Here is a 12,346-nt window from a genome sequence, read left to right on the forward strand (position 1 = left end):
CATTAGTTTCATCTTGGTGACATTCATCAATGAGCGTATCAGAGGCGCTCCCAAGCTAATTATGGAGAAAATAGGCCTAGTTAAAAGATGAATTGAGACAATTAACCCATATACCCATATTATTGCTAAATGTAGTAAAAATACTTACAATAATTACTATAGGCAGAAATAATTAAAGGAGACAGATTAAATATCAGAAATGATTATTTTGTGGTTTTTAAATCATTTTCTTATCATGTCCTTAATTTCTTGCATTGTAGTATGTTTACTACATTTTTTTTTACCATTAAAGAGCAACTTTTTCACTTGCCACTGAAATTATTGATACTGTGTGAACTATTATATTGCTTGTAGTTGTATATTCAATTAACTCATTTTGCAATATTGTCTAATTTAATTTATTAAAATCCTTTCAAGAACAACAACGATTATTATATTCTTAGCTACATCCATCTTTTTATTCATTATGAATTTTAAACATAGGCACAACGAATAACAAAAACAGTAATAGCAATTTTGATTTAAATAAAAAAAACTCAATAAAACAAAACAAGATATTTTAAATGCAGTACGTGACAATAACAAACATACTTAATAAGTTAAAAACATTTTTACATTATGCACATTTCACGAAGGGGGGCACAGCTGTCGATATCACAATATCTGAACAAATCACATGTTCAAAACTGGTGGTCCATAAATAGATGCACAGCCCTTTAAAAGTTCACTCGCAGTTATTGATCTTTCGCAGTAGCTGTTCCACAGCTTGAACACCCGACCTTCCACCTGTAAGGTCCTCTTCCGTTGGAACCTCTGGATCTTCCCTTCCGATACCATCTTCATCTGCACTGTGATGTTGGTCGCTTCTCGATACAGCACAAGAATAAGATGGTAAAACGGAACCGATCCCCTGGTGACAACACTAGTGTTTAGGCGGTTGTGCCATCCCTCCACATCATTGTTCGTCCGGATGGACGTCATGAACACACTCCAGTGATGGATCTTGAAGATTGATGAGCGGATCCACGTCCTGTAGACATAGTCCATCACTGGAGCAAGAACCTCTGGTGCACGCCCATCCAGACGTAGGAAGGTCTCCTCAATGTGCTCAGGTGGGAGGAATGGCAGGGCCAGGAGTTGGCGCACGAACTTGTAGACTGAGTCCTTTTTGTTGTAGGCAGTCTGTAAGAAATAAACATGTATGAGTATTTGTACCTTGAATAAAAATACTAGTACAATTTTATTCATTCATGGACAACATCATTGCCATACCAAATTGCTAAAAACCAATTGCTAACATATTATACCTAAGAAATGCTATCTGTGCTGATTACAAAATGTATCAGATAAATACTGAATTATTAACTAAGTTTTATCTGTAGGAATTGCATTCAAATGCATTAGAATTTACATTTACCTGAAGTCCGTGCTCCTGGACTTTCCTAAACACCGCCTGTGTCCAGTGGAACACACAGCCTTGGATGGGTGTTCCAGGGAACCGGTCCTTTAAGGCCTTCCACAGTGCTGCTTCAAAATCAGCAACAAATCCCTCCAAAGCAATGCTTTCTGGGAGTTGGTGATCAATGAACCGCAGCACCTGCAACATGCAACAAATATATATAGCCTCAACTTATAAAGTGTGTATTTAATTATATTGTGTATTGTTATAGAAAAAATACATATTGTCATCTTTTGAAGCCATGGTGGGAACTTTGCATAGCTCTATCCAGATAGAAGAGCGTACATATTGGTTTTGCAAAAAGTACAATCAGAGACATTACCTGGTAGTAATCCTCCTGGCTCTTCCCTGACATAATGGCAAACACCAAAGGGACCTGTTTAATGCGATGCCCAGACTTCACAAATCCGTGGATGGAAAACATCTGCTTCCAGGGGTGGTTCACACAGCGGAAGGTGCCATCCATGTACCAGGTCTTTGCTTTAGCCAGAAGATCCAGCTGCCTCTCAGTGAAGAAGATCAGATGTCTTCTGTCCCCAACCAATAGGTCCCGGCGCAGGAATCCCGGAGCATGCCTCTCCAAGAAGTCCAGATCTAACTGCAAAAAATAGTTGAATCATGAACATATAATTTAAATTTTGGTTAATTTGATGGGCTTGCACCCAACCTGGGCCCGGGATTTTTGATATATAAAGCATAAACTATCCCAAGTGATGTAACAATTAATAAAATCAATTTCACCTTGTGGTGAAAGATAATAGTATAAGATATGTCTTGCCTGACCTTAATTGAGTAAAGCATATAATTATTGGATAACATTGGTTATGATTTTCTCAATGTAACCCACCTCGTCATGCAGGTCAGATGGGTCTTTTGGTCTGTCCATCTGTCGCACTCTGTTGGCAGTTCTAATCAGGTACCCTGGGTTTGGCCTGCTGCCAGCTGGTGCTGAGATATCCCCATGGGCTGTGATGGCTTTTTCCACAATGGAAGAACTTCTTTCCTCAAATGTAGCATCTTTGGCCTGCTGTTTGACCTGTAATTATATTGATTGCTTAATTATTATTTGTTATGATATAAAAAAAAGAAAGTTTTGGCGTTTTTACCAACAAACTTACTGAATACTTTTTTACAAAGATGAAGTTTCACTATGTTTGTACATTATATATGGAAATTAAATTTGAAAGTTCCTAATATTGTGAAATAAAATCTATTGTGGTTGGTAATTTTTCACAATTTGTCTAGGTAACAGATCATATATTTATTATTACACACTTAAGTCAATAAAAAATCATGATCTAATTTCAATTAATATACCTCTGCTTTAATCCTCAGTGCAATATGAGATCCAGGGTCCCCTGCATGGATGTGCTGCTTCTGCCCTGGTCTGTAGTCATCTCCATCCTGGATAATTGTGGCGGGGCAGTTGATGGTCTTGGACCGTTTTGTACACCTCCATAAAACATGGTCGTTCTTCTGTTTCTGTAAAAAAATTTAGATAGAATTGAGTATTGTAACATCATTAGATCTATTTCAACATCATGCAGCTTTGACATTTAATGATTTGCACATCAGCATAAATTCTGCTCTGTTTTAACAAATTATCTTGGCCCCCCCCCCAAAAATATGTGTGTTTCCTATTTCATCAAATTTTAAAATAGGGTACGTAGGTCGTCTTTTTTTTTTTTTAATGAGCTTTTACGTTTTCCCCTTTCCTTTGGCCTAATTACCTTTACGGTGTAGCTAAATCCAGTGCTATCAACCAGCTTCCTTTTGCCTCGTTCTGTGCCAGAGTCTACCATGTAATACTCCACCATGATGTCCTCTGCATCATCGACAGGAATGGTGGCATCGTGGAGGGACTCGTCCTGCATGGACCGTTCCACAACTGGTTCAGGCACATCAAATGAGCGATCAATGACAATGTCCTGAAAAATTAAATATCAAATTATTGATACAACAATTTCAATTCATGTTTTTTTTACTTCTTTTTATGATAAGGCAGGATTGTCTCTAAAAATTGAAGTAGAAGGAAGAAATAAAAAAGTAGAAGGGGGTCTAGGGGTCTATCTTATAGCTAGGTTGTGTTTGAAATCCAAAAATAGCCGGGTAATTACGTCGCTTTAGGTGGGGAAATTCCCCGCTCCCCTGGTCTTAAAGACAACTCTTATGAGGTAAGCAGAGAGCAATTTTTCAAGAGATATTGTTGGGTAAGAGAATTGAAAATTAACATGAACTGTTGTTGGTGGACTTACTGTTGATCTGTTCTGTATGGAACTGTCCATGGAGGCCAATGACACATGGAATGTTGTCTCAGCAGGTGGTGATGCAGGAGGTGAGGCTGGTGGTGAGGCAGGAGGTGAGGCTGGTGGTGAGGCAGGAGGTGAGGCAGGCGGTGAGGCAGGAGGTGAGGCTGGTGGTGAGGCTGGTGGTGAGGCTGGAGGTGAGGCAGGAGGTGAGGCAGGCGGTGAGGCAGGAGGTGAGGCTGGTGGTGAGGCAGGAGGTGAGGCTGGTGGTGAGGCTGGTGGTGAGGCAGGCGGTGAGGCAGGAGGTGAGGCTGGTGGTGAGGCAGGAGGTGAGGCAGGTGGTGAGGCAGGAGCTTCCGTGCACTTTGTACATGTCCAGTCAAAATCTGTCTGTTCCCTACGATATTTCCGATAAAGTTGTCTTGTTATTCCTGAAACATAATAAGGAATGATAATCATGCAAGCATCTTTCGAATAATAAAAATAGTGTTCATAGAACTTTCTCTTTAAAATGCTTATAAGACTTGGTATCAGGGGGGAGGGGGGGGGGGGGGGAATACTTTCCGTGTGTACTTCACTTGTATAAGAATGTCAATTGTTGTGTAAAATAAATTACTTTTTTAATTATATTTGAATGATTTTGAGAAATCATACATTATGTCAAATTGTGAAGATATTATTTCAAGAAATATCATTTTTAATGTTGTATGCTGATGGCATTGGTTTTTTTTTAATTGTAATGTCCGCAACTATCGGTTTCTTACCTGTGTTACATGTACGATGTTGCCACTTTTCACATCTATCACACTGGATTGCCTCCTGTAAAGGGCGAACAAGCTTGTTGCACTGACTGCATTTGTCTGAGAAAAAAATGTATACTAATTATTCAGTTATTAAGAGAATTAGAAAATACAAGAGAATAATAAGAATTGTTCTCTCTCTCTCTCTCTCTCTCTCTCTCTCTCTCTCTCTCTCTCTCTCTCTCTCTCTCTCTCTCTCTCTATATATATATTTAATTGTTTTAAAGTAAAACCAACAACATGACAATAAGCGATTTGGCGGGGCGGGGGTAATAAGAGTCTTCACAAATGCAATTAGTTGTTTCAAATTTTCCTCACTTTCTCCTATGGAACAATGAAACTCCATATCAGCAATAAGCTTATATAATAATCTCTAATATGTCAGACTTTATCAAATGGTTTTGAAGTAAGTAAGTATACAAATAATTGTCTGTAGGGTACAATTCAAGTAAATATATTTAGAGGTTTGTCAAGGAAAATTTTACCATTCATTTTCATAAGTAAAAAACAGTTTGAAATATCTAAAAAAAATTAATTTAACATCTTCTCCTTAATTGTTCTAGATAATGCTAATAATAGTATTATATATATTTCTAAAAGTTTTTTCCGTAATTTTTCATAAAATACTAGTTAAAGCAATTGGTCTGTAATTTAATTCCTTGCTCTTCAGGGTTATACCTTTGTTTTTATAAATTGGAGTAATATTAGAAACCTTCCACACATTATTATTTTTTATTTGCACAAGACATACATCTTATGGCATAGGTTATTACATATAAATAATAGCAATATTGAAATACATTGACAATGTATATAAAATAAAATTTTACTAACAGGCGAAGAAACTGGTCAATAATTGAGGAATTAATCTGTTCTACAAGTTGTTTAGTAAAGTGATCAATGATTCTTTGCTTAATTAAAGGAAAATATGTTGCACAATGTGTATACTCCTGTTCATACCATATATGTCCTAGACCTATTTCAAAAAGTTTATTGAGGGAGTTCTTTACTAGTTAATGATACTTTTGATTCTAAAAACTAGAGAAACTACAATTGCATGAAAATAAATACTTTTTTTCTAATTTATATTCTACATACTGCCAGATTTGAATAGTCACAAATCGAATTATTTTTGTTGATAACATTTTGCTTATTTTTATTTATTTTATATATTTAGTTCATCCTTGCATACATGTAATACTACATGTAATATTAGATAACATTAACTTTCTTAAAATTACTACATTCATCAAATATCTACATGCTTGCTAAAATTCTATACATACATATACTGAACAGTTGAACAGTTTATTTTATCTCTTTGGTTGTAATTTACAACATAGAGAATATTACAAACATTAACATATACACAATATATACTTTATGCGTGAGTAGAGAAAACAATAAACAATTATAATGGTTCTCTACAAAATATATTATGAAGTATTAAAGTAAAATATTTTTCATGTAGATTAATAACCAGGAGGTTTAGCCTTCTCGTTAACAATACTTATAAATTTACATAACTTGCTTAATAATCACACATTGCTTGAGGAAAAAAGCTCGTTAAATTTAATATTTGGTCTAAAAAGATAAAATTTTGGTATATACTTTTCTCTTTCGTTTTTTGACACAGTGCAACACAAAATATAGTGATATTCATCTCCAATGTCTCTGTTACATAAATTACATAACCGGTTACTTCTTTCTATGTCATTCCATCTACCAGTTTCAATAGGTAATTTATGGTTTGAAGTTCCAAATCTAGCTAATACTTGTTTCATATAATTACTTAAATTACAATTAACATACGGTTGGCATCTAAAGTCTAAATTAGTAAACAACTTATATATAACACCTTTTGAAGAATTATTGCATAAAGTAAACTATACATTATATAACAATATTTTGACTGTTTTCCATGAATAATTGTGAACCAATATGCAATAGTTCTTGTAAAATTAATGGTACTCTCCCTAATTCTCCATATATCATATTCTTTCTATTATATCAACATTACTATATCCCCATACCTCACAGCCATATAACAGTATAGGAACTACGATCTTATCACACAAATGCAACTGATCATCTAAAGAAAGATGCAGTTGATTACCTTTTTTTAGAATCACATACATAGCTTTAGTAGCTCTTTCAGTTGCATATTTTTTTGTCTGAATAAAGGAACCTGATGATGAAAATATAACTCCAAGATATTTAAAGTTTTTAACAATCTCAACTTCTTCACCATTGTAATCAAAAACATTATTTTTCATCCGTCCCTTTGTAAAAATAACTATTTTTGTTTTGTCAATATTAAGTTTCAATTTTTGACAATACAGTAGGAAACTATTAAGTTGGTTTTGAAGATCTTCAGGTGTTTCTGAGAGTAAAACTGTATCATCAGCATACAAAATATTTATTAATCTTAACAATATCCCAAGCTCATGTTTAATTTCATATGATATTGTAGAAACACCAATTTTGTTAGTTGTTATCAAAAAAGATTCTACATCATTAAGAAATAAAGCAAACAAAAATGGTGATAAAGTACAACTACATATTATAGTACTTCATACTTGGACATTAGTCTTAATCAAATCTGTAGGGATGTAGACAATAGTACACCTTGTCAGCTTTATGACATTTTATAATGTTCTTGATTTTAACAAGTTTTAACTGGTCAGTAATGCATTGGTTATCTTCTTATGAATACTCAAAACATGGTTCATTCATACACCATTGTAATTTGTTTTTAAGGCTTAAATCAGGTATAGGAGCATCTACACAGTTATCATAAACATGATATCAAAGGTGCCATTTTCTGGTTATTTGGTGAATGTGAAAATGGGGCAAGAAAATTGTGAAAAAATAAAGTGTGACTGTGTCACTACCTCAGTGTTCAACACCCCTAAGAAGAAGCCAATCAGCCCCACTTATAGTATATATCTGCCCAAAACAGGAGCACAACACTGTCAAGTGTCAATTATTTATTAAAACAACGTGTGTGATTATTAAATTTTTACTTGTAACACCTACACTAATTGTAACAGTTTTTTTTGTGCTTTGAATTATAAATCTGTAAAACACAAAACTTAAAGTTAAAAAAACTGGACTAAAATTTGTACATTAGCAGCTATTATAGAAGTCTTTTGGAATAGGTGATATCTGGTGAATTTAAGATTCATAAAGTGACAGTGAATTGGGAAAGTATGATGAATTGGTTTTTGATCCTTATTGTTAATATCTTTTATCCTAAACATAAGTTTTACATTGAACAAACTAAAGAAATAAAGATTATAAATTTGTATTTCCTCGGTTAGTGGAAAACAGTAGTATTTACAGGGACTGGAGATACCGGTATTTACCACAGAGAGAGAGCGAGAGTTCAAAGCAATCCTCTAAAAAGTATTGCACTAATCAGAGATAAAATACATTCTTAGAATTTATACTTTGACAAGTATTTTTGTGTTGGAGCACAAGTATCAAGACAAAGGTTAACTTCCTAGATAGAAGATTGAGAATCTGTTGTTTTCAACATATTTTCATTGATTGTTGAATAGTTTTGAAATTTCATGTAAATTTCCAAAAGTATAATTGATTGTAGAAAGTTAATACAATGTTTTACACAACGTGTAAATTAAGTAGTATTGAAAGTTGGGTTATACGGTGTAAATTTATATATTTTCCTATTTTTAGTGATCTTAAACTAGAAATATTGCATAGTGCCTTGATCATATAATTAAAATATTTAAATATTTCATAAAAACTCAATAAATAGTAAGAATCTATTGGTGATGTCTTAATAAGTTTCATATTAATCATACATGTAGATATGGGAATCAAGTATAAACTTTATATTTAAAATTGTATATATTTAAAGTATATAAACTCATTTTTATTTAAAATACTGTATTTTAATAATTGTCAGCTATTTAAAAATAATCAATTGATGCGGTGCCTTGGTCATAAAATTAAAATATTTCATAAATATTCCATAAATAGTCAGAGTATAATGGTAATATCTTAATTAGTTTCATAATTATACAAGTAGATAATATTTTATATGGGATTCAAGTGAAGTTTATAAATCTACAAACAATTAATATATGCATAGTAATTACTTATTTACTTTCTTTTTAAATTTGTTATTTTAAATATATGTGTTTATAATGTAAAAATATATTTTACTTACCACTCATGTTGTCTTCGCTGTTGTCTTCTTGAAGTCGCAAGAAAAAGTGACATTGGGAAGACCATGTGTTGACAAGGTCTCTTCATTAACCTCCTCATAATTAGTACCTCACCCCTTCTATGTGTACGGGTAATACACCGTCTAATAGCACCTGGTAGCCCCTTCCATGTATACTAGGAATACCCCGCTGTCATCTTGTTGTTTTAGCAATTAAAACAAGGTACACACTGGATAACACATGCTTAAGTACAGTACCTTTGATGTTGTGTATACGTAATTATATTACTGTTGTATATATAGGAAATAAATTAATATGCTTACAAATCTACCTTATTTCTTCGTTTTTATATTCAATTATTATATTAATCATATATATCCTCTTTGTAGTTAGTTGTTTTTAACTGCTTCTATTCACGGAATACGTGAAATTTTTATTTGTCACAATTGCATAATGGTTTTGTGTTTCTTCGATGTTTTTTTTTTTATAATCTGAGTTATGATAAAAAAATAACGAGGTTTTGTATTTCTTCTATGTTTATTTAAAGTTATGATAAGAAAAAAATATCCAGGTGCCGAGTTCACCAGATTCCTGATGCCGAGTTTACCAGGTGCCGAGTTTACCAGGTGCCGACTTCACTATTTACGCAGGTGCCAAATTCACCAGGTGCCGAGTTCACTTGTTACCTTGATAACAAGCACTCATTGGAATACTTGCTTTCAAACATTTAGAAGACTTGTTTATTAGCTACGAAGCTTGGGTGGAAACCGAAAATTTAGTTAGGATTTTTTTTTTATTTTTGAGAAAAAAATATGACAACAGACGTAGCATCGCAGCCAGAGGAGCCAGAAGAACCAGTTGAAGTTTTGTTACCGAATACAAATATCGTTACACATTGCGTTTTGAAAAATGACGTCGAACGTTTGAGAAAATCTTTTGAGGATGATGAAGATCCATACAAAGAAACTGTAGCCGATTTGATAAACTCCAGAGGTCGTGATGGAAAATCTCCTCTTGACTTGACATCAACGCTTGGTAGAATAGAACTTGCAAAGGAATTAATACTTAGAGGCGCTGAAGTTAATTCTGCAAATATAAAAGGTATTTTTTTTATTTGTGATCACATATAGGCCTATATATAATTTATGTGATTGGGTCTTATTTGTTGAAGGTAACATACCTATGTTTTGATTGAGACCTAATCACTTGTGTTTGTGATATTATTGTAATAGAATAGGAGGACGGCCAAATCATAATCTCAGGGAGACTCACCATGTTCACGTACTGAGACTGAAAAAAATTCTGAGACATCATCAGTCAAAATTTTTCAGTTTTGACAAATCTCTTTCTATTATTAAACCACAATGATGCTTGAACCCAAGACCCTTATAAAGTATAAAAATCAAAACTCTTTTCAGTCTACTGAGTACTGACTGAGTTAATAAGTTAATTAACTTACGGGTACTTTTATATAGCTATTGCTAAAAGAAATATGACAGTACTGAGCCTATTATTCACACTATCAATAATATACATGTAATATGTTGAACATTAATATCAGGAAGCAGATTAACAAACCAAATTTTATACATGTGTTAGGGTATACAGCTCTACATCATGCTGCTGCTTGGGGAAAAGTCAGTCTTTTGAAAGTGTTGGTAGATGCTTTAGCAGATTTACAGCTGAAGACAGCGCATGGAGAAAGGGCTCGGGAAACAGCGTTAAGATACAACCAAACAGAATGTGTGGACTTCCTAGACTGGGCAGGTAAATGTGTACAATTCTATGACTATATATACACCATCTTTCTAAAATTCACTTTATTGTAATTGTTATCTACTTTAGAAAAACAATGTGTTTTTTTCTTTATGTGTAGAGGCAAAATCAGAGCTACTGGAGGCTATCCGAAATCATCAGGAATTTTTGACAGATCCTGAAAGAAATCAAGGCCGTCTTACCAAAGAAGACAAGGTGAAGCTCTTTTATAGAACAAATAAATAACAGTTCTGTTTTTTCTAAGTGCTAAACAGATTCTCAGTTTAATATTTTGAATGGCTACATATCATTTTCACAAAGCCTTTAAACAATAGAAATCACGTAATATGAGGCCAGTTATTCATGGTGCCTTTGATTACAATCTTTTTTCATTACATCAATCTTGCAATCTGTAACCATTAAAATTCTTTTTATGTAAAGAACATCATTACCAACTCATGTAAAGAAAAAACAGAATGGGTGGAGAACACCTCTGATGCTACGACACAGGATTTCATATCACAGAGACAAAACCTGGACGAAATCATCACACCAATAATACAGAAACTTAACGAACCAGGTACTAATAAAATAAAAACTCGAACGATAATTCAAATAATAACTATTAAATTGCCTTTAAATTGCTCTTCTTTATGTATGGAATACATTACACTTTGTTTGTATACTGTGTCAATACAATGTTTCTAAATATTTTAACAGTAGAAACAGTAAGTATATAATTAGTTTGAGCGCATGTGTGTTCCCCTTTTGTCCACCCAGAATGACGATATCACTTTTTTTTACTGCCTACACAACATCTGTCTGAACTCATTATTGAACTCCATTAACTCGGAATGTTTGCTGTGATTTAAAGCATGACATTAATTTGTTTACCACCACTTGGCAAGTTGTTGTTGGTAGAGCGTGCATCACAAATTAGAAAGGTTTATAGTTTGTCCGGGTAATGTGGAATGGTGTTGTTTTAATCTGATTAACAAGAATGCATCAGGCATCTCCATTACTGTTTTACAATCATCATGTGTCATCAGTAAATTATAGCAGAATTATATTTTAATTATATTTCATGTGCTCTGCATTTAATTTTTTTTTAACCGTCTAGAATTTTTACAACTACTCACATTTGGTCTAAAGCAAAATAATATACAATTCATAGTTTTATGAATTGTGATATGGATTATATTTATCTGTAATTCCTGTTGTCATCTAGAAATTATTATCACATGTGCCTAAATGTATATTTCAGGATGTATGATCATTTTATTTTGTATTTTTAGCCCCAGAAAAACCAGAAAAAAGGTAAATAGGACATTTGAAGAGCAGTGCGGCTAGAGACAATATTCATTGTTACCTGTGATAATATATGTATTTTGTGTAAATAAAATTAAATGGTTGAATGCAAAAAGATCTTTTATGTTTTACTTGAAGGATATGTTTGCAATATTCATTTATGTTTGCTTTAATTTGTTCCACATAAAGATGTATATGAAAAGTGATTCTAAATACATGTACATGCACTGTACAGTGAAGTGGTTCTAAATACATGTACATGCACTGTACAGTGAAGTGGTTCTAAATACATGTACATGCACTGTACAGTGAAGTGGTTCTAAATACATGTACATGCACTGTACAGTGAAGTGGTTCTAAATACATGTACATGCACTGTACAGTGAAGTGGTTCTAAATACATGTACATGCACTGTACAGTGAAGTGGTTCTAAATACATGTACATGCACTGTACAGTGAAGTGGTTCTAAATACATGTACATGCACTGTACAGTGAAGTTGAAAGTGAAATCAGATACTGTGGGTTCATTATTATTCAAGGGTATCAATTTTTGTGGAGAAAGTGAAAATCACAGTTTCAAGGA

The 12,346-nt window shown here is 33.3% G+C and overlaps 3 protein-coding genes across 4 annotated transcripts; 1 reads left to right on the forward strand and 2 right to left on the reverse strand.

Annotated features, from left to right (window-relative positions):
• Positions 1 to 395: 395 nt before the first annotated feature.
• LOC128156216 (uncharacterized) lies at positions 396 to 3,924 on the reverse strand. Its single transcript, XM_052818273.1, has 6 exons — positions 3,190 to 3,924; positions 2,777 to 2,941; positions 2,307 to 2,495; positions 1,782 to 2,057; positions 1,418 to 1,597; positions 396 to 1,182 (listed from the first exon to the last, which is right to left on the reverse strand). The coding sequence occupies exons 1-6, from the start codon at positions 3,331 to 3,333 to the stop codon at positions 673 to 675; spliced, it is 1,464 nt and encodes a 487-aa protein (XP_052674233.1). The 5' UTR covers positions 3,334 to 3,924; the 3' UTR covers positions 396 to 672.
• LOC128191395 (uncharacterized) lies at positions 3,583 to 9,381 on the reverse strand. Its single transcript, XM_052863456.1, has 4 exons — positions 8,701 to 9,381; positions 4,470 to 4,565; positions 3,715 to 4,136; positions 3,583 to 3,612 (listed from the first exon to the last, which is right to left on the reverse strand). The coding sequence occupies exons 1-4, from the start codon at positions 8,705 to 8,707 to the stop codon at positions 3,583 to 3,585; spliced, it is 555 nt and encodes a 184-aa protein (XP_052719416.1). The 5' UTR covers positions 8,708 to 9,381.
• A 31-nt stretch (positions 9,382 to 9,412) lies between these two features.
• On the forward strand, positions 9,413 to 11,879 carry LOC128156229 (ankyrin repeat domain-containing protein 45-like). 2 transcript variants are annotated; one of them, XM_052818289.1, is made up of 5 exons: positions 9,413 to 9,799; positions 10,298 to 10,465; positions 10,575 to 10,669; positions 10,895 to 11,033; positions 11,174 to 11,736. In XM_052818289.1, the coding sequence occupies exons 1-5, from the start codon at positions 9,511 to 9,513 to the stop codon at positions 11,191 to 11,193; spliced, it is 711 nt and encodes a 236-aa protein (XP_052674249.1). In that variant the 5' UTR covers positions 9,413 to 9,510; the 3' UTR covers positions 11,194 to 11,736. The 2 variants fall into 2 exon arrangements, with proteins under 2 accessions (XP_052674249.1, XP_052674248.1); XM_052818288.1 differs by lacking the exon at positions 11,174 to 11,736 and adding an exon at positions 11,749 to 11,879 and having other exon boundaries at positions 9,414 to 9,799.
• The last annotated feature ends 467 nt before the right edge of the window (positions 11,880 to 12,346 follow it).

Source organism: Crassostrea angulata, chromosome 7 (assembly GCF_025612915.1).
Source record: "Crassostrea angulata isolate pt1a10 chromosome 7, ASM2561291v2, whole genome shotgun sequence".
NCBI lineage: Eukaryota > Metazoa > Mollusca > Bivalvia > Ostreida > Ostreidae > Magallana > Magallana angulata.